The sequence below is a fragment of the Scleropages formosus genome, chromosome 3 (genome assembly GCF_900964775.1).
Source record: "Scleropages formosus chromosome 3, fSclFor1.1, whole genome shotgun sequence".
NCBI classification, from domain to species: Eukaryota; Metazoa; Chordata; class Actinopteri; order Osteoglossiformes; family Osteoglossidae; genus Scleropages; species Scleropages formosus.
Genome location: NC_041808.1, coordinates 30830645 through 30851580, shown reverse-complemented (window position 1 = coordinate 30851580; position 20936 = coordinate 30830645). Strand labels below are relative to the sequence as shown.

At 44.5% G+C, this 20936-nt stretch overlaps 1 protein-coding gene across 2 annotated transcripts; it reads right to left on the bottom strand.

Moving 5' to 3' along the window:
- Nucleotides 1-450: 450 nt before the first annotated feature.
- On the bottom strand, nt 451-18365 carry LOC108925941 (somatostatin receptor type 5-like). 2 transcript variants are annotated; one of them, XM_018738313.2, is made up of 3 exons: nt 18306-18350; nt 16482-16557; nt 451-1970 (listed from the first exon to the last, which is right to left on the bottom strand). In XM_018738313.2, the coding sequence occupies exon 3, from the start codon at nt 1917-1919 to the stop codon at nt 459-461; it is 1461 nt and encodes a 486-aa protein (XP_018593829.2). In that variant the 5' UTR covers nt 1920-1970; nt 16482-16557; nt 18306-18350; the 3' UTR covers nt 451-458. The 2 variants fall into 2 exon arrangements, with proteins under 2 accessions (XP_018593829.2, XP_018593830.2); XM_018738314.2 differs by lacking the exon at nt 16482-16557 and having other exon boundaries at nt 18306-18365.
- Between the last annotated feature and the right edge of the window lie 2571 nt (nt 18366-20936).

Genomic DNA, 20936 nt, shown 5'->3' with positions numbered 1-20936 from the left:
TTCAACGTGTTAGGGAATTGCCTCGAGTTGTAGCCCGGCTGCTTCATGGAGCTTGTCTGCTGCATATGCAAGGCAATGCGTGCGCTTCCCAGAAGAATGAGAAGCAAGCAAGTGACTAATTAAACTAATAATACCTTGTTTTACAGTGGAACACATAAGCATTCAACAGGCACATAATTCAAGTCACATACAAATATACCAGCTGTTACATGTGTCCTAGTTTCTGAAATAACACCGGTTGAAATGTGCAGTTTCTTCATTTTACGTCAGTCTCATCATTTAAATCTGTTAAATCTACTAAATCAGCTTCACAAATGCCATTAATTGAACCACTGTACGACGCACTGCTACGGTACTGCAGTACCGGAGTGCTACCCAAGTAACTTTCAGATTACAGACAGGAATTAATACTGTGGTTCTGTGTTAAGCAGTACAGGCAGACATGCTTCTTTTATAATTTACAAATAACTGATCTCCAGCAAAGTGTTCTTCTCCACCGATTCCTCAGGTAGTGGTTTGATGCTGCCGTTTTTGGTACCATTGAGGAGCGAAGGGATGGCAGTCACAGGCCCGGAGCCTGGGCATTTTCCACTTGCCTCCCCTGCCTTGACCTTATGATCTGGTGAGAATGCTTCGAGGACACCTTCTGCTTTCGCCCTTTCGACAAACAGAGGCTGGGAACTCTCCTGCTGTCCATTGCCATTCTGCGAAATCCTGCAGATCTCACTCATCTCTGTCACGTCTTTACCATCGTCATCTTCCTCATCCTCTCCCCCCCTTATCACCCGTCGCAGGCTGTCTCTAGGCTTCAGCACCCTCCTCGTCTCCTCCTGCTGCTGCTGCTGGCGGTCTGTCTGCTCTTGGCTCTCCACCTTCCGAGAAGACCGGCACAAAGCTTTCCGGAAGCCTCGCTTGAAGTTTTCGGAGAGGAACCCGTATACAATAGGGTTCGCGCAGCTGTTTGCATAAGACAGGACCACCACGAAGTAGAACAGGCCCTGGGGCTCCTCCGGGAGACGCACAATCAAGTTTATGATGTTTAAGGCGTAAAACGGGAGCCAGCAAAATACAAACACTGCGACCACGATGACAACCATCCAGGTGACCCTGCGTTCGGACTTCCTGCGTTTGTTGGACGTAGCGTGGACTTTTTTGCCTGAGCTACGTATCTTGATTACAATGAGCAGGTAACAGAGGCAAATCACGAGAAGGGGGCAGAAGAATCCTACGGTTGATGTGTAGATGATGAAAGCTGCCTTCCAGATGTTTTCTGGCTGAGGCCAAATAATGTTGCAGATCCCCCCTTTAGTAACTTTGTGGACGTTTGCAAAGATGACCACAGGCAGGACCACCATGAAGGATACTGCCCATACAGTGCCATTGACTGTCTTGGCTACCTGTGGGCGCCGCCACTTGGATGAGCGGATGGGGTGAACAACAGCCAGGTAGCGATCGATGCTCATGACCGTTAGGCAGAAAATGCTGGTGAACTGGTTGATTGCGTCCACTGTCATCACTAGTCTGCACATAAACGAGCCAAAGGGCCAGGACTGAAGGGCATTCTGGACTGCCAGGAATGGCAGGCCCAGCATGAACAGCTCGTCGGCGATTGCTAGGTTTAGGATGTAGATGTTGGTCACCGACTCGGTTTTGGAGTAATGAAGAACGATGTGGATGACTAAAGTATTGCCTCCCAGCCCAATGATGCAGACGACGGTGTAAATGAGTGGAATGAGGACCCCGGCCACACCAGAGTTGCTCCCCGGATTTGTTGAGTTGGTGGAGTTGAGCAGGGATTCATTGAGGAATGTGTCGTTGAGCGGGAGCAAAAAGTGGGAGCAACTCGTATAGTTGCACAGGTTTGAAATGTTGCTTAGGGTCTCTAGGATTGCTGGTGAGAAGGTGGGGACGAATTCCATGGATAAAGAGGATTTGGACCAACAGTCTTTCTTAGTTAAGATCCATTTGTCCTGGAAGAGAGAAAGAAAGGCATGTCGTCAATCAATTTTGTGGGGTCGGAATATGCTTACGATGAAGCTGAGTACGAAGCAGATTTCAACAATCCTGCGTTCATGCGGCATTACCTAACCGTAAGATGGAAAAGACTGCACTGGGAACCAAGAATTAAGTTAACGATCTTGCAATTCATAATCAAAGGTACACAACGCATGAGAAATACCGCTAGTTCAGTCCGGTGTCCTGATATACACATAATAATGGGGATGTGCTCCGAAGAGAAGATCTCAGAAGAAAAATGAACCGGCAAAGTGAAATTAGTTTAGTAAATCTCATTTTTAGAATTTGCCTTGAGCACAAGCTGCTGTTCCATATCCTTTGAGCAAAGCACCTCAGTTATACACAACAACATTTTTAATACAGACTGATGCTTGACAGGCAATTTGATACAGGTCCTGAAAGAAAAGGGTGGCCAAGTAGCAACTGGGGAGCTTTGCGTGTTTTGTGGCTTCAGTCAGAGCCGGCAGAGCAAATGTGACCGGCGAAATGCGGCGCGAGGAATGTCTGAAAGCATCATTACGCGCTTTCAGCACTGAGACGAGAGTACTGGCAGTATCTCGGTGCTTCCAAGGATAGTGGCACTTTGTTATTAGAAAGTGATAAAGATAAAAGCCATAATAATAATAATTATGTTTAATAACCATATAAGACAAATTGCGTGGGGCGGGGGGGGGAGGGGGGAACCAAAGCTCAAAGAGGGAAAAGAGCAGAAAACAAAGAAAATCTAAATGAGAAATAATGAAGTGAAAAAGATAAAGGGGGAAAATGCAGCAGCGTGGAAAACAGACGTGCGTGAGTCAGACAGGAAACAATTAAACAGGCGCGGGGAGAAGAAAAGCGAGTGGGTACGAGGTGGGATGTGTGCGGTGCTGTTCCGCTGTTTGGCTTGCCTTTGTGGCTGTTGACACCTCAGGCAAAATAAACATGGCGTGTTCCCACAGATTGGCGTCGCCGGGATAGCCGCTAATTGAAATTTTATTAGTAACCAAGCGCGCAAGCGGGCGTTGGGTGGGGGGTGCCCTGCAATTAGCCTGCGCGGGGGGCGGGGGGAATGGAAAGTGGCCGTCCAAAAAGCACGGAGGGCTTTCATATCTCGCACGAAGCCGTCGGCCCTCAGCTCGGCAAACACTGCCCCTTGTCGAGTGGTTATCGCTGAGCGCGTGGGGCAAATGAATGCTTCCCCTCTTCCTGGGAATAACGCCATCAGGTTTCACAAAGATAAATGTTGACTGTTCTTTAATGCTGTGTGCCCTCTGAAATTATTACCCCGCAGCCCATTTGTTGGCTTGCAAATGGTTTTTTTTGTCACGTGTAACGCATATTAAATTATTCTTGAAATCCTTCTCGCTCGGGACTCCCGCACCGCAAGGCACACCGTTTTTTTTGCTATTTGAGCAGGACCGCGTGTTACACGTGACGCACCGACGTTCGTTCTCAGCCGAAGGAGAGCTTGCTGGCGCGGAGCTCGGATACCACCTCTGTGGCCGTGCAAAAATAGGCTCCAGATGCATCAAGAAAATCCTCCTCGCTTACATATTTAGCAGAGGCTTTTGTCCAAAGCGGCTTCCAATGAACTCTATGTAGTTTATCAGCCCACACATCTTATTCACTGCGGTGACTTACACTGCTAGATACGCTACTTACAATGGGTCACTCATCCATACATCAGTGCAACACACTCTTTCTGTCACTCACACACTATGGGGGAACCTGAAGAGAATGTCTTTGGACTGTGGGAGGAAACCAGAGCACCCAGACACGGGGGAGAACATGCAAACTCCGGGGATTGAACCCATGTCCTCTCGTGCCACCCAGGCGCTGTGATACAGCACCGCTACAGCAGCACTTGTCTGCGGTTGGAACGGAAAGTGCAAATGCAAACATGACAATAAGCAATCACGGCTTCCCTTTTATTTGGGAGGCGGCCCTCTGAAAAGGAGAGGCCGATACGAAGGGAATAAGTCATAGATTGGCACACACAGAAAAGCACGTGATATTTGGTTTGACCGCACAATCTTGGGAAAAATCACCGAGAACCTTGGGAGTGCTCGATAAAGGAACCTCCCCGGCGCTGGCCGAGCCCTTTACACTTCGACAGGCGGCCCGGATGTATTGATGAGCTTTCATATTTGATTGAGTTTGACTGAAAGTGCCCAGTAGATAATGTTATTCCTTTACTGTACGAGCGCTTGGTGTACATGTGACTTGAGAGCACTGGGTGTGCTTCACTGTTGGCAGCCTGACCGGGCTTCCTGCACACAAATTGATGAAAAATAACCAAGTTAGGGCTGGGGCGAAGGGTGCAATATTGAATCCAGTTGGCTATATTCAAACTTTCAGCTTGTCAGCTGTCAGCGGTGGCTCATGATTACACGCCACACACTGTCCTGCTCTTACTCTCACATCATTCCTAATTACCCATCGTGCCATTTTCATGGAGCATAATTAGTAAAGGTCGCAGTTTATACTCTCAATGGCAATAATCACTAAAACAGGCAGCTGTGAAGCTGATTTTATTTATTCCTTCGTGTTTATGCTGGGAAATGGTGAAGGTGCATATGTCATGCTTGCTTGGCCATGTGATTGTGCAGCTGCCCTGCGTGCAACAGGAAACAAGTGCAGTTGGTCCAAGCGGGGTCGCGGTGAGCCAGAGTATAACCCGGGAGGGCAGGGGCACACACAGGACGCAATGCCTAGCTCACTGCAAGCAGGACTCGAACCCCAGATCCGCCCAAGAGCAGGACCCAGCCAAACCTGCTACGTCACCTCACCTCAACCCTTATGCTGAAAGGACTCATACTCCCTAAAATAGAGGGTATCACAGGAACCCTTTTACATATAAAGTCACACATAACACACAACTAATTTATCTCTTCATTTCCTTATCTAAATAATACTTTAGGAAAAAAACTGCATTGATTTTAAATATAATAGAAAGAGCAAGCAAGTAACCATGGTTGTCCTGCTTTGGGGGAAAATGAGACCATTTAATTATTTTTCTGTCACTCATTTCGGTCATTTTTCTACAGTTCTTAATGAATATTTGTGAGCACCTTATCAAGTAATACACAAAATAATATAAATGATATACTGAAGGTAAAACTGAAATGACACTTCAGTGGCACTTTTTCAACCACAATAGGTTGTTTCCCATATTTTGTGTGATAGGTTTTGCCCCAGTCCCCTTAAAGACAGCTGGTAGCGTGGTGGTCAGAGCTACTGCTCGAAGGGCACAGGTTCGATCCCCTCCTCTGGCTGTTGTACCCTTGAGCAAGGTACCTACCCTAAATTACTCCAGTAAAATTATTCAGCTGTATAAATGGGTGAATAACTGTAACCTTAACACTGGAAGTTGCTTTGGAGAAAAGCATCAGCTAAATGACCCATTCTTGCTGGGACACGAAAGAGTAAGGACTATAACACAGAACCTTTATTCATCTTTGTGCAACGTCAACTTCAATGCAGTTTGCAAATTCGGGAGGGCTTGCGTACTGAGAGAAGTCCTCAGGGGCATTACGTCTCCCACCCACGTCAGCCTGGAATGCTGTATTTTCCCAAGCTTTCCGGCGTTCAAGAATGGATGCACGTCTAGCACAGAAATAAACGGAACAGGGCTCGTAAAGGCTGCATAGGGCCGTTAATAAGTTGCCTCTAATATCTTGGTGTTTGTGAAGCGTCGTTTCCCGCCCCTCCGTCGGGATCGATGCTTTTACGTAAAGTGACTCATGCTGCTGATGAGTCGTAAACTTTACAATTTTCTTCAGCCCGAGTTTTTTTCCCCTCAGAGCAAATTCATGTTAATTACCTTTCTGCGAGGCTGAGAAGTGTGAGGTTTGCTTCTCGCTGAGGTTTGTTAGTCTCACCATCTTCAGGACAGGCTGTCTAAGGAGATCGAAGTAACTGCTAACCCCAGGGGAAGACAAAGGCGTAGGTTTCTGCTGATGACCTCGGTCCTGGCCCCCACATGGGGCACGTTGCTGTCGCCCCGGTGGGCAACAGCAGCGCTTTGGCCACAGTCCGACCTTGCCGCCCACTCCGACCTCTCACAGCACGCAGAAATGAACGGAGGGTAGCAGCATGCTCGCAGATGTAAGAGAAAAGGTTTTCTTCTTCACCACTGACAGTGACTGCTTAAGAAATTAAATTACGTAAATAATTAGTTCAACCATGTGCTTAGATGCTCGGGTTAGAACGAAAATGTGTACGTGGTGCAGCCCTCCAGGACCAGGAGTGAAGATCTATGTTCATTTAGTCACAGCTAGGCACAAGTACTTGGCTGGTAATCAAAAGCATCTGGATTTGGTCTAGTCCTGAACGATGAGCCACATCAAGAGTTCCTCCCCTGCTTCTCAGAGCGCCGCTTCATCCCCTTGTTTCTGTAATAATTCAGCTTATAATAAATTTGTTTACATGCGGTTATAAGTCAAGGAGCGGAACTCTCCAGAAGCCAGCAGGGAAGTAGATGTATGAATAGAAAGTGACATTTTAATCAGCTTTTCCTTCTGCAGACTCCAAATGGGAGCTGTTTGTTGCATAAATGGGCTTGACTGTGACTGTGTGGAAAATCAATCTGGGGAAACTCTGCCAGTAACTGGGCAGTAACAAGCAAAGGAGAAGAGGAAAAGAAACAGATGGAGTTTAGTGTAAAAGAACACAAGCGCAGGACACGTGAGAGCCCGTTCACCAACCAGCCGAAGCCCGGAAGATCGCTTTGATTCTGATCGCGGCCCTTTACCCGCCCAAAATTGCCGAATTTAGAGCCTCGTAGATCTGAATATAACGTATCTACATTTACATTACAACCCCTCGGACAATATCCTTAAATGCAACACAAAAAAACCAAAGCTCTTCTACTTGTAGTCATCTAATGCTCTCGAAATTCTTCTGCAATCTGGCTGCAAGGCTTTTAAAATCATTACAGGAGGTTATGATATTCTCTTAGATGATACCAGAAAAAAAAAATAAAAATTCTACACTCACTGTCAAAATATGATCAAGCCTCCTCCTTACCGCTGTTATTGATTTTAAAAAAAAACAGTTACAGTTATCCCCTGAAAAGACAGCTCTTATTTCTGTCTCATTACGCTTGACACAGAACTGAGGAGCTATTCTTCTTAAAAGTCATTTACGGCAGAAACAAGAAGTAAGTCGTTTACTGCCGAAAGTGAGACTGAGAGACTTACTGAATAAACTTCTTAAGTCCTTTACAGAGGAAAATTGGCTAAAGAGCTATAATGGCTACACTGTGGTTTTTCACCGGGTGAAAAAGACGGTCTGGCAGGAAACTATGTTGGAGTTACAGCTGGAACCGTATGCTGTTGGGGGATAAAAAGATAAGTTACAGCTTAAATGGAAATAAAACAGAACTGCATGCTGTCCTTCAGGCATCTAAGGTCCTTCTAAAGAACAAGTAGAGCTTCTTCTCTACAAGGGCACTGAGCATTTCAGAAAGGATGGAAGAGGACAATGTAAAGTGCTTAATGTGAATGAAATGTAGCCTGCAGAGCTTAGGGTGCAAAACACATCCTGCCACCTGAAATTTCTTAAACTTCTGCTTACTGTAAAAATTTCAACAAAGGTTTTTTTTTTTTTTTTTTAATTTTTTAAATAAAAACTAAAAAAAAAATCCAACAGATTATTTCAACATTCTGATCTGCTTTCAGCATCCACATGATAATTCTGCTCTAGCTTCGGCGCTGCCTTTCGCTGAACTGCCGCCGACTCATTTAATTTCACACATTTTTTTCCACGTGTTCCCAGGTCTCCACGGAAACACCTCTGACATCTCAAGAACCTACACTCTTGCCAAGCCGGCTGCCTAACCCATCCAAAGAACACCAGAGGTATCTTGTTTTTTTTTTTAAATTTCCACTAACTCCCAGCTCTTCTTACCTGTCCTTTTGCACACTTTGAATCTTTGTTCATGTCTTGCTTATGGCAGTGTGCACTTTGCCACGAGGCTGTCAGCAGGAATTTAAGGACACTTCTTCTCTCAAGTTGGACTTTAATGAAGGAAAGCTATCCTTGAAAAGGAAAAGCTCACAAAGCACCCCATATGAAACTTAAATAATATTTTTATCAAGTGCCATTAAGTTGATGTTGACTCTTGGCAACCACATAGATAGAGTATCTCAAGAATGTTCTGTCCTATACTTATCTCTTTAGGCTGGAGAGGGTTAAGGTTACCGGTTGAAGTGATTGATACCATCCATCCAGTTGCCCCTCCCGTACTACATAGGTGGCTTATTTAATGTGATACACAGATCCAACCCAATGGACCTGGATTTCTTTGTATTTGGAAAAAGAAGGTGTGGGCTGATAACACTACACAGTGTTCACTGGAAGTCACTTTGGAGAAAGCATCTGCTTTAAATTGCTCTTGTGGCACACAGATGACAACTCATATGAGAAAATGTTATTCTTTCATATCGCTCTTTCTGGACCTCTTGGGGAACCATTCTAGCTATACAATTGTTGCAATAACATACACGTATGGCCAGGCGGTGGAGATTGGGATTGTTACAAAGATATATGATTCAAAGTGGTTTTTAGTATGTGGTCTGGTATACAAGTGGTTTATAACGTCCATAAAATTCTGCCCTTGCTTGCTGTAAGACGTCTGGACCAAACTCACGGCCTCAACCCTTGGTTGTCGCCGCATAAAAAATTCCCCTTTTGTCTTTAACATTTAGCCCGAAAGATAAATACGCCAGACACCTGCTGCATTCCACTACATTATTTATGTGTTTGGCACACCATCTTATGTATCATGGTCCTTATGGATATTTGAACATTTCTTAGCGTAGCTGGAGTTATGTACTTCATTAAACAGTAACTCCTTCCATGGGATTTGAACCTTCAGCCTCTGATTTGATTCCTTTAACCAGCACAGTAACTACTTCCCACTTTGGAGCTTGACTATGGCCGCAGTTTCAGTAATTACTGCGCCTGTGCCACCCAGGACTGCTGAAGCACTCATTCGGAAGAGCATGCTGAAGGAACAGGCTTTATCACATTTTTTCCACATTGCCTTCTTGTTCAGCTAGAGACGAAGGTGAAACAAGTCTTATCTCAAACTGTGGTGCAGCACAAAAGGTGGTGACTTTCCAACACCGAGAACCTTCATGTAAACAATATTAAACACACAATCCCAAAGAACCACGCAATGGGATAGATAGCATTTTCAAAACCACACCGGCCACATGTACTCCGTAGGCCAAAAAAATCTGGAGCCACATGGATGAGGTGGAGCCACACGGAAAGGGGAATCAGCATTGCTTTTCGAGGGGAGGTCCCCCTCCATTATTTGTCATCAAAGGAATATACTGTGTAATGTCAACCATATACATTATTATATCCCATCATGTAAAAGCAATGTGTGAGATATTTTCTTTATTGCACAATCACCATGTGTTTTTCAGGACACTGACACAGTGAAATCTAGAAATCTAACATAACTCTAAACGAATTGCAGCAAAAGCTAAAAAACTCTTACAGACATGTTTTTGTGAGAAAGTCTTGGGTGCAGCACATTTATACTTATTCATTCAGCTGATGCTTTTTGCCAAAGCAACTTATGTTGTTAGGGTCATAATTATTTACCCATTTGTACAGCTGGATAAAGTTACTAGAACAATTTAGGGTAAATACCTTGCTCAAGGGTACTACAAGTAGAGGTGGAGCTCAAACCTGCAATCTTTAGAGCCAAAGGCAACAGCTCTAACCACTAGGCTACCAGGTATCCCTATTTGTTTCCCATGAGGTTAAATCACTTCACTTAAACTGATCGCTTGGTGTCACTTCTGGCATTTACTTATAAAGCTTATTTTCTCATATTTAAGAAAGGGGAAAAAAAACAACACGGACAACGAAAATCTCGCCAGCACAATTTGAGCAAACATTGCGACTGAATATATGTCGGTACCGCTTTTTATAGCTTCTCTTCAGCATCGCGGAGATCACGTACCCCGCAAGGTACCTTGTGTAATAGCCTAGCGACAGCTGTTTGCTGGCACTTACTCTGTAAAACAGGCTCATTCGCTCGTCTTTGCACAGAAATCACAAGTAATGGCACTTAGTTAAGGTCACCACGTCCCTCAGACGCCGAGCGTAAACAAACCGAGCCCCACTCACAATGGTTCTTGGCAGTCCAAACAGCTGCTGTAGCTAAAAAAAATGCCATGCCCCCCACCCCAGCAGCTCAGTTCTGTGATTTCCATCACAGTTGTTTCTCCACTCCCTCAATCCCTATCAGTTACTCCAGGCCTTAGATGTCGGTACTTCAATAAACCACCTCCCTCTGTACTGGCCGGATGGGAAAAGCCTTTTGCAGGCCAGCCTTGTATGTATGAGAGCCTCTGTGACTAAGAGTGTGTTCCTGCAGAGCACTGCTCTCCCCTTTATTACACTTCTTTATTCCCGCACTTTACATGGTTTGCATCATTCAATCCAGCCCTTGGCATGTTATACCTTGCTTGGTTTATATTTCTTGTATATTGGCGGTAGGCCGCTGCTGCTTTAAGTAGATATGAAAAGAGCATCGCACTTTTAGTATGCACGGCTCCAGTAGTATGGTTTTCATAACTCACTTGGTCCTATATTGGCATATTTTAGTACACTTAAAACTGACCTTGGGAAAACTGCTCTTTCAGAAAGGTATAAACCGAAGAGTCGAGCAACAGCAAGGCCGCAGCGTTCGAGAACAGCGTGAAGGACAGTGCATGTGGGGAGCACATACTGCAATGGGCTGATTGTGTTAATGTACATACAGTTGTTCTCCTTCGGTCCATAGCTGTTTCCCATCACTCCAGATCAAGAGCGTCACCCCTGCTGTGTGCTTAATCGCAGAGATGGTGTGTTTTGCTAAATTGCGTCCCGGGTGGGCAGGAAAAAGAGGCCGGTGGTCTGCGGGCACGGAGCCGTGTCTGTCGGCTGAGGACTTGAGGATGGAGTCATTAATCATGTCCTTATTGGATTCCTCCTGTGACAACTCGCAAAAGAGTCATTTGATTTCCTGTCATTAAAAGTGGCCGTGTTTTCGCACTCGGGCTGCCAATTACATTAAAGGGCTGCAGCGCCACGCTCTGCACATGTAACATTTCTGGAATTATAATAATAATTAAAAAAAAAAACAACAAAGCAGCTTAAAAATGCCATCTGTATTTAGATCACTCGCTGATTCACGGAACGGCGCAGACTCCGAGCAGGTGGATATTCCAGCAAGAGCAGAGCGGAGAAGTGCAATTAGTATTAAGTGTGATGCGCGTGGAAAAAGGACGGATGTGCTCTCCAACAAACGCCACATAAATGAGCCAAGGGGGCTGGGGAGAGAGTGGGCGTGCTGAGGGACACACCACTAGCCCATGCCCTCCCTCATCACCCAGCCAGTTCGTAAAACACGGGAGAGCAAGCAGGCGGAGCACTCCTGCTTTCCCTGTGGCTGCTTTCCTGCAAGCAATATTTCCCAGCCGTATAAACGGATAAATAGTTGTAGACAGATTAACATTGTAAGTCACTTTGGAGAAAAGCATCAGCTAAATTAATAAATTTAAATGTAAGTGTAAATGCAATATAATGAGGGATGTTCAATGAAATCCTGCCATCATGTTCACATGCATGTCCCCAGGCAGTCAGTCATCAGCAGAGGTTATGAATTTGGCTCATGCCAATATGGGCACGTCTATGTGAAAGACTTCTGATCCCAAGCAGCAGAGGTTATTGAGCCTGCTGCAACTTGCGAGCCTCCCCCACGAGCTCGTTAACGCATCGGGGATTGTACACAAATTGTATCTGTCCATCTGTACATATGTTTAATACTCCCTACAATGCAAAACAGGAAATACCTAGAGCTACATACAGGTGGTCCCCAATTTACGATGGTTCGACTTGCGATTTTTTTCGACTTGACCATGGTGAGCTGGCAATAGACATTCAGTAGAAATCGTACTTTGAATTTTGATTTTTTTCCAGAGCAAGGGATACGCGGAGCGATACCCTCTTGCGATGCTGGGCAGCAGCAGCGATCCGCATCTCCCGGTCTGTCACTCAGAGGTGTGCATTAGGTGTATTAAATGCATTTTTGACTTAAGTTTGGTTTCACGGAACGTAACCCTGTCGTAAATTGGGGACCACCTGTATATAATTACACTGGTAGTTAGAAACCCATATCTATAGGGGGGGTTTGGTGGCACAGTGGGTTGGACTGGGTCCTCCCCCTAGTGGGTCTGGGGTTCGAGTCCTGCTTGCGGTGGAGTGGCATCCCATCCTGGGTGTGTCCCCTCCCCCTCTGGCCTTACACCCTGAGTTGCCAGGTAGGCTCTGGTTCCCCGTGACCCTGTATGGGACAAGCAGTTCAGAAAGTGTGTGTATATATATATATATAGAAATGAATAGGGTTAGGGTTTCTATATAAATCAAGCAGCTCAGATGGTATTTTTCCATAACTGACTGAAAATAAATAAACAGTGATTTTTCTCTTACCTACAGAACACCACAAATCTAGTTACTGCTGAAATAATGAGCAGCGATGTTTTTGACCTTGTTTTTTTGTTTATTTTTATTTTTCTCCTGTTTTGAGATGAATAGCTACCCGAGCACTTGAATCAGACACTAATTCATCACTGCATTCAGATTTCAGTATGACTCATGGATATATGTACCTGTTTAAAAATCATATAATTTATTTTTCAGCGTGTGGATTCCGAAGTACGCCCAAAGCAAGTTTGACTGTAGACAGGGCTGTTTGGGCAGCACTGTTCAGTATTATTTGTGCACTTTAATTTCCTCAGCGTTCAGAGCATTTCCTTACGACACCATCAGATTTCTTCTCCTCTAATATCACATTTCGGAGGGCAACAACATAGGGACAGCTTTCATGTAAGTTCATTTTGCCATGTTGCTTTTTTTTTTTTTTTTTTACACTTATTAATTTAGCTGATGGTTTTCTCCAAAGCAACTTACAGTTATTCACCCATTTACACAGTGGGGTAATTTTGCTAAAGCAATTTTGGGTAAATGCCTTGCTCAAGGGCACTGTAGTAGAGGGGGTGATCAAACCTACAACCATTGGAGCCAATGGCAGTAACTCTAACCACTACACTACAAGCTGTCCGGTTATCTAAGGAAAGCCATGTCCCTCTTTGCGAATATGAAAAAACCCTGAAATACAACAATATAGATCACTCTGGTTTGTTTACCGGTTCATTACCAAGGCTTATCAACAGGAAATCGTTTCTTACACCAATCCAACATTTCTGTGTTGTCTTCGTCTGTGGGATTAATTTTCCCGGCACTGGTACACGTAGACTGCTGATGTACATGAGGGTGTACGAAAGGAGAGGCACAAGTGAGCTTTGCTACGCATGCAGGCAGCGTGTGGGAGGCACCAGAAATTGCAGTAGGTGGCGGGTAGCACTAGTCAAAAACTGCTTGGGGGAAAAGAAAAATAAATAAATAAAGCGTGATAAACCAGAGAAGGTGGCACCCCCTCTAAAAATAACACAGCCCACCTCTACCCATGTATTTATTGTATTTAGATGCGCCACTAAATCAAGGAATAAATCAAACCACTAGAGCAATTCACACAACTGCATTTGTGAGACCAAGCGCTGGCTTTATGACTTCGTGGTAATTCCGCCTTATTGAATCTAGTGACTCGATTAGAAGTAACTGGGTGTGTAATGAGCCTCTTCTCATCCTGTGTGCTATGACCTAATGCAAGGTGGAATGAAATCAAAAAAGGTTAGTCATTTCACCACGCCCACCTAGCGAACAGAACCAAGGTGTGTGTGTGTGTGTGTGGAGGGGGATACTAAACAATGATACTGTGAAAAGGGAAATATTTAGCATACCCTGCCCCTTTCCATTAACCGTCAAAGCTGTATTTAAATACACGTTTGGAAATCTGAACTAGTTATCGGATATCTCGCTCTTGGTGTCGATTGTATGTTCTGACTCCGTAAGGGCAGGGAGTTCTGAGTGTGGGTGTGGAGGTGACAGAAGATATGTCAGGCTGTGGAAAGGAGTACAGCCAGCTTGCTTTCCAGCAGGATCCACTTAGTGTGTGTGTCGTGGGGGAAGGGGGTGTAGTGAAAGGAGCTGGAACTTGCGGAGACTTGTGGCACAGCTCAGCTGTTTCCCAGTCATGCACAGTTATTATTTATCCAAAAGGCTTTCAATTTTAAACTCTTTGTGTGTAAAGTTGGAAGCTTATTGGATCGGTTCCCCTCTCCCAAACCTGCGAGTCATAGCCATTTCCAGGATTTGCATAAAATGAAATCATTTAGCATATTGAATGGCATGTCTGTGTTTTAGTGCGACTGTATCAATGATTACTTTACAATGCGTTCCACACCCTTTGGTAGAAGGTTAAAGGTAGGAGCAAAAACATATTAATACGTAAGGATTTTCCAGAGCTCAAAAAATAGCTCAGGGTTGACTCATTATTATTGACTCAAATTTTGCATGTAAATATAGTCAATCTTACCTGTTATTAAATAGCTTGGTTTTTGGACCTTTAGAGCTCTTGTTTCCCACAGAAGTAATGTATTCATAATGGAATTTTGAATGCGAATTGCTTAAAAATTATTAGGATGTCTAATATATCTAAATTTTGAATCATCTGTCGAATTGAGGTGGTCGGGTAATAATGTTTCCATTATCATTTTGACATGACTTCCTAGGACCAGACATTGTTACGCACAAATGCATTTTCCAACATGTCTCTTTAAGTTTGTGGAACGAAAGCGGAACACACGAGCACTCCTGAGAGAGAATGCAAATTCCGCACATACAATTCAAGGTCTCACTGGATCAGCTATGGCATCTACCGCATTTTGTTTGCAATTGGGTCATTCTGGAAGTACACGTGACCCAGAATATTGGATTTAGGAGTGTGCGTTTCTTCATGTGGACGTTAGACGAGCATGCGCAGGCACTCTTAGATGAGGATGAGGAAATTGGGACCATGAATAGCTTCAATGACCATAATCACAACAGAGCAGAAAGCCTCTTTTCCTAGGCTCCGAGACCCGTACTGTTGTTAAGGAGGGGAGTATGCCGTGAAGTGCCCCTAATTGATCTGACAGCAGGGCCTTTATTTTTCACCAACGTTTTTTTTTCTTCTTTTCCTACAGAAAGCCACAGCCACAACTTCACATATGAATGTGGAAATGCAAAATGCGTATAGGCATTTAACAGGGGAGATGAGAGCCAATGACATCCAATGAGTAGAGTGGTAGAAAGGTCAGAAGCAAGCAAGAGACTACATTATTTTCTGGATATAAGTAACGCCCACTCTTGAAATACACATTTTTAGTAGAAAATTTTGATTTAAAATCCTTTTACTCAATAAAATTGTTGTTTTTATTCACTTTATGTCTAGAAAACCAGCCCTCTGTAATTTATCTTGCGGTATTTAGAAGGAAATGACCACAATCCTTGTTGACACAAACAACCCCACTGAGGCTTTTGTAGTGGACACTAGCCAGACAGACAGATGTGTCCAAGAGCACAGACAACATCTGTCACATTTTAACTGAGCTCCATGAATTCTCTTTGTCAGTGTGCTCCATTAGCATACACAGCGCATCCAGGCGCACATGTCAGGGTTGCCATCTGCACCCTTTATCACAGCTATGTTCCTATGATTTGTTCTTACACAGTCACTTTGAGAAAGAACACACACCCATGTTGGGCAACCAAGACAGTTTACTGGGTTACAGAGACGATCATTTATTTATTTAGCTAATGCTTTTCTCCAGAGCAACTTCCAAATGTTAATGTAATAACTATTTACTCAGTGGACTAACTTTTACTGAAGCAATTTAGGGCAACTACCTTGCTCAAAGGTACTACAGCTGGACATGGGATTTGAACAAGCAACCTTTGGGGCTAAAGGCAGGAGCTTTACCACTCCCCAATCATGATCCTGCATGACTTGTTAACACAATGCACTGAATAATGAAATACTATAATAATGAAATTTGTGTGAAAAACTTATGTCAGCATTTTCACACATACTGTTAACAGCATTGCTTAATATTATGGCATATGTTCTTGATGCAGGATTAAAAGACTTATGTTTGTATTTGAAGTCTTTTTAAAGGCTTCTTAGTAATTTTCTAATAAAGTATTTTCAATTTTGAAATGCAAAGCATATGTTATTGTTCACTTGATTCTATTTTTACTGTGAATAAAAAACAATTACTCGAGTACTCGCCAAAATTATTGTCTGATTACTCGATTACCAAAATAATCGATAGTGACAGCCCTATAATAATGCTACATTGATTTTGTTTTTACAATGTAGTGAGGAAATGACCTGTGTATAATGCAAAAGCAACCAGCGACAATGGGCCGAAAGAGGAAGCAAGCTGGACTGAAAGAGCAAGGCACATATTATGTCCCGCATTGAGCCATGGGTTTTAAGAACGTCCCTGTTGCCACTGCCCAGCTCCTGGACCTACCGCACAAGTGCCTCATCCCCACTCAGTGGGTGCCTCAAAAGTTCAGCCGTTTGTCCTCATGGGACCACAGGAACAGCTGCAGGTAGGAAAGAATAACAAGTAAGTGAAACATAGTAACCTGATAGTTTAACATTTAAATTACCTATCCACCTATTGGGGGGGTGTGGTGGTGCAGTGGGTAGGCGCAGATCCTGCTCTCCGGTGGGTCTGTTGTTTTGAGTCCCGTTTGGAGTGTCTTGGGACGGACTGGCGTCCCATCCTGGGTGTGTCCCCTCCCCCTCCAACCTTATGCCCTGTGTTGCCGGGTTAGGCTCCAGCTCCCCGCGACCCCGTATGGTATAAGCGGTTCAGACAGTGTGTGTATGTATCTATATTACATTTTACACATGTATTGTAGCACTGTGCTCTAGACTCTAGGTTCTAGTGGGACAAAGTAGGTCGGACGGACATCCATTATTATAAACGTTTATTAAAACACAGTAAGAGGTTCTGACGCAAACACAAAGAAATTATGCTTTGGGTCCGAGGACCCGTTTTCCTGAAGGACCTTAATTTTACCTTCAAGCCTGTAGCTTTCTCTTCACCCTGTCCAACAGACACCCACACCCTGATATTCCCTGTTAGCCCCACAACGGTTGGACAGCTAATTCACATTTTACCCAGAATTCTCAACTACAGTACAGTATTTACAAAAAACCCATTTTCCCGCTCAAACACGATGCTCGTCAGTTACACGGGTCGTTACAATATTATGTGTGTGTGTTATATATTTAACCTCCAATGCCACACACGTTTCAATGGAAGAACATCCAAGTTTATTTTAAAAATAATTACAGACGAGCACTGCTAAAATGTCACGCACCGATTTATCGGCACTGGAACACACGTGCGCGCGCAGTCGGGCACTCACTCAGGCACGCGGACAGCAGGTGCGCGCACACAGGTCCATTGTGTAAATCTGTGCTCTCCGCTACAGTTTAAACTAAAAATTAATAATGATTGATTACTGTCGATTAACAACATAGACCGATGAACGGATAATGGCCGTTTATACCTTTTTCTTGCAGTTTCATTTTTCATTTTTTTAATATTGTGCTGTTCCCCTGGCTTGTCTCGTTCTGGCACATTCGTTTCTTAAACTTTGTTTTCCATATTTATGCTGCGAAACTAAACACAAGAAGCAGAACAGCATAGAAGTACAGAAGGTAAAGGTATTCAGTTTAGAAGTACGAAACGACGTAATGGACGGTTCAGAGTCAATACCCAGATTTTATATGTTATATATACATATATATATATATATATATATATATATAGTCACCTGTGTGTGGGCTGATGATCCATTTGGAAGTCGCTTTGTTTGAGAAAAACGTCTGCTAAATGTAAATGTAAAATATATGTATGTATGTATGTATGTATATATATATATGGATATAACAAATCGTTTAGTAAAAAAACTGCTATTTTTTATATAACGTCGGTCGTTATTTTATTTAGATTCACCTGTGGAAGTTTGAACAACGCACAGTCACAGTGTCTAAGCAAGGTTAAAGCGACACGAAACGTTAAGTGTCAGGAGGATTTGCGCCGCGAGTCACAGTAACGCGCAGCGGTGTCACACATCTTCACGGATCACGCGTGGCCAGGGCCCCGTGGACATTTTCTCGGCCGCCGAGTGGAGAAAAGTTGCCGCGCCGGGTGTTGCGCTCCGTGTGTCATCGCAATGCTGCTGAGAGACTAGAGCTCCGCGAACGGCCGCAGCACCGCACCGCACCGCACCGTACTTGTACATGATACGAGTCGGGCGAAAATTCTCTCACTCACCTGGGAAGGGATCCGAACTTGAACGAAGAAGACGCTCGATTTCCTGTGTCCAGTTGGAGAAAAAGTGCTGCACTGTGCGTTCGTTTAGTTCACAGCTGCGTGCTGAAAGCCGGAGAAGGCTGCCGAGCGAGCGCGGATGGATTTATTTAGAGGCGGACTGAAATCGCGCAGGACTCGGACACTTTTTTTTTTTTCGGTAGTGAGGAGAGCGACAGAGAAAGGCGCTCGCAACGCGCACAGCTTCCCACCTCCGCTGAATGGAAGCGTCCAGCGCGAGAGCAGTGCGGCGCTAGGGCGGCGAAGGCACCATCTTTCACTGGTAACCAGGTAACCGCTGCACAGGCAGCGCTGAGGTGTTGGAAGAAATCACTTTGGACTCAACCCCCTCCAGCCCAACTCAACCCAACCCAGCCCTCTTCCCTCTCTCCCTCTTCCACTCTTTTGCACTAACTCTCTTCCGCTCTGTCTTTCTCGCCATCTCTCCGCACCTCTTTCACTTCACATCTTTCCCCCTCTGTCATTCTATCTGTCGTCCTCTCCTTCGTTCTATAGCCATTCCAAGTCCTCTTCTCCTTTCCGTCGCTCTTTCTCTCTACCGCTCCAGTTACCCCCCCCTTTACCTCCCTTTTTCAATCCAACACTCTTGCTCTTCCTCTGTATCACTCTGTCTGTGCATCACTCTTCTTCTCTCACTCCCTCCATCACTTCGACTCTCTATCGTCCCTTTCCATCACCATCCATATGTCCATCGCTGTTCTTCTTTACATCTCTTTCTTCGCTCTCCCACTCTTCCTTTACACCACTCTCCTTAAATCGATCCCTCTGTCCTTGACCCCTGTGTCTCTCTATCACTATCTTTCTCTCTTTTTCCCCATCACTCTCTCCTTTACACCTCCGCACTCCCTCTTGCACGTTCTCCCTCCTTCCTTCTTCATGTGTTAAGCTGAGCGAGTGGCTCGGTGGGGGGCGAAACGAAGACCGAGCGCCGTTTTCTTTCAGGCAGAGTTTGTGTAAGAAGTCGCTGCGGCCTCAGGTCCCCGCAGGAGCCGCACAGCGACCGCGAGTGCGTTTTGTCAAAAAGGAAAACTGCTTCCCACACAAGGACGAGTCCTGGTATACGCAGGGCGATAAGTGAAAGAACAGTCCACAAACTGACTGATGTTCACACTGGTGAGTTACCCAGAAAGGATCTTACAGCCTTAAAGGTGGCTGTACTGGACGTGCAATAAAATAAAATGTCAGAAAACGTTTGGAGAGTTGAGACACGGATTGCAGGGACAGCCCGGTTTCAGGCACACACACACACACACGTTAATGGAGCAGCTGTGACTCTTCTGTATGAACAGCTCGATCTCATGTGATGACGAAGAGCTGCTGTTACTAGAAACACTTTAGTCCTGGAGTGAGGGCTGAAGTTACCTGGTGCTTGAGTACACTTTCGAATTAAGGCGTATCCAAGTCGCAGTCTAAGGCCTTATCTTGAAATAAACAGTTTGTCTGGACATTTAAAAGACAAAAAAGACATTTAATGGGGGACTTAGCATTTTCACCTACATTATGGCTGATGTAGAGGCAGTCTGACTTTAAGGAGACGGCATCAGTGAAGTCAGTGAGAACAACAGATTCCTGTCCATGTTTTCCCTTATTTTCTCTCCTGCGAGAGCAGTGCATCTGACCGCCGGGCAAATTCATTCCCTCTTTGCTCTCTTCTCTCGCTGTCATTAAGCCCACTTCTCCATGTAAGTGATTCAACCTTGGTTTTGTTTCTATGTGCTTTTGTTAGTGAGGATGTTCAGAATTCAAATGAAAAAATTGACTTGAATCCAGTTGGTTTCTAAGCAATTTCTGTTGTTGACTTTATGAGAAGCAGCAACCAGCATTTGCCTGGTGACAGTCATATATGACTTTTTTAAGTCTAAATTTCACTTCTCAGCCTTTGGGTTAGGTATTCTTCCTTTAGCAGGGAAAGCGTTTGTGTGCGCAGTAAATGAATGAGTGCATTTGGCACCTGGGCTGTACGTTTGCACCCTGATGGAGCGTGAACCCTGACATCTGAACTGCCCCAAAGGGACTGAGCATTTGCCCATCAGCTCTCTGTCAGAGGCAGCAGAATCACGTGGTGAAAACAATTTGATGTTTTGATGTCCAGAAAACCTGTCAGCAAATGAGTACAGACACCCCTCTAATTACGTCAGTCTGCCTTACGTAAAAACTTCCCGGCATACACATTATTTATGGATAGCGCTTACGCAAAACATCTGAAATACGTTGAGCGCAAGTCGGCGTAGCCAGACAAGGCAGGAAGCTGCATCTTCCCAGTTCCTGCGTGTTTTGAGCCGTGAATGAATCTCCTCGCATTAGTCTAGTGCTTTTTTTCCCAAATTTTTTACCCATTTCATTAGTTGCAATGCCTGGTGATAAATGTGCGCTTGAAGGAAAACGAGACCAGTCTCACAAGCGTACAGCAATCGATTTGGAGGTGAAACTGAAAATAATAAGGAAGATTGGAGGTTGACAAAGATTATCGTCTACAACATGGCAACCGGGTTTAGCCGTATAGACCGTGAATACGATAGTGAAGGATGCCGCACCTATAAAGGAGCACGTGAAAGGAACAGCTGGCATGAAAAC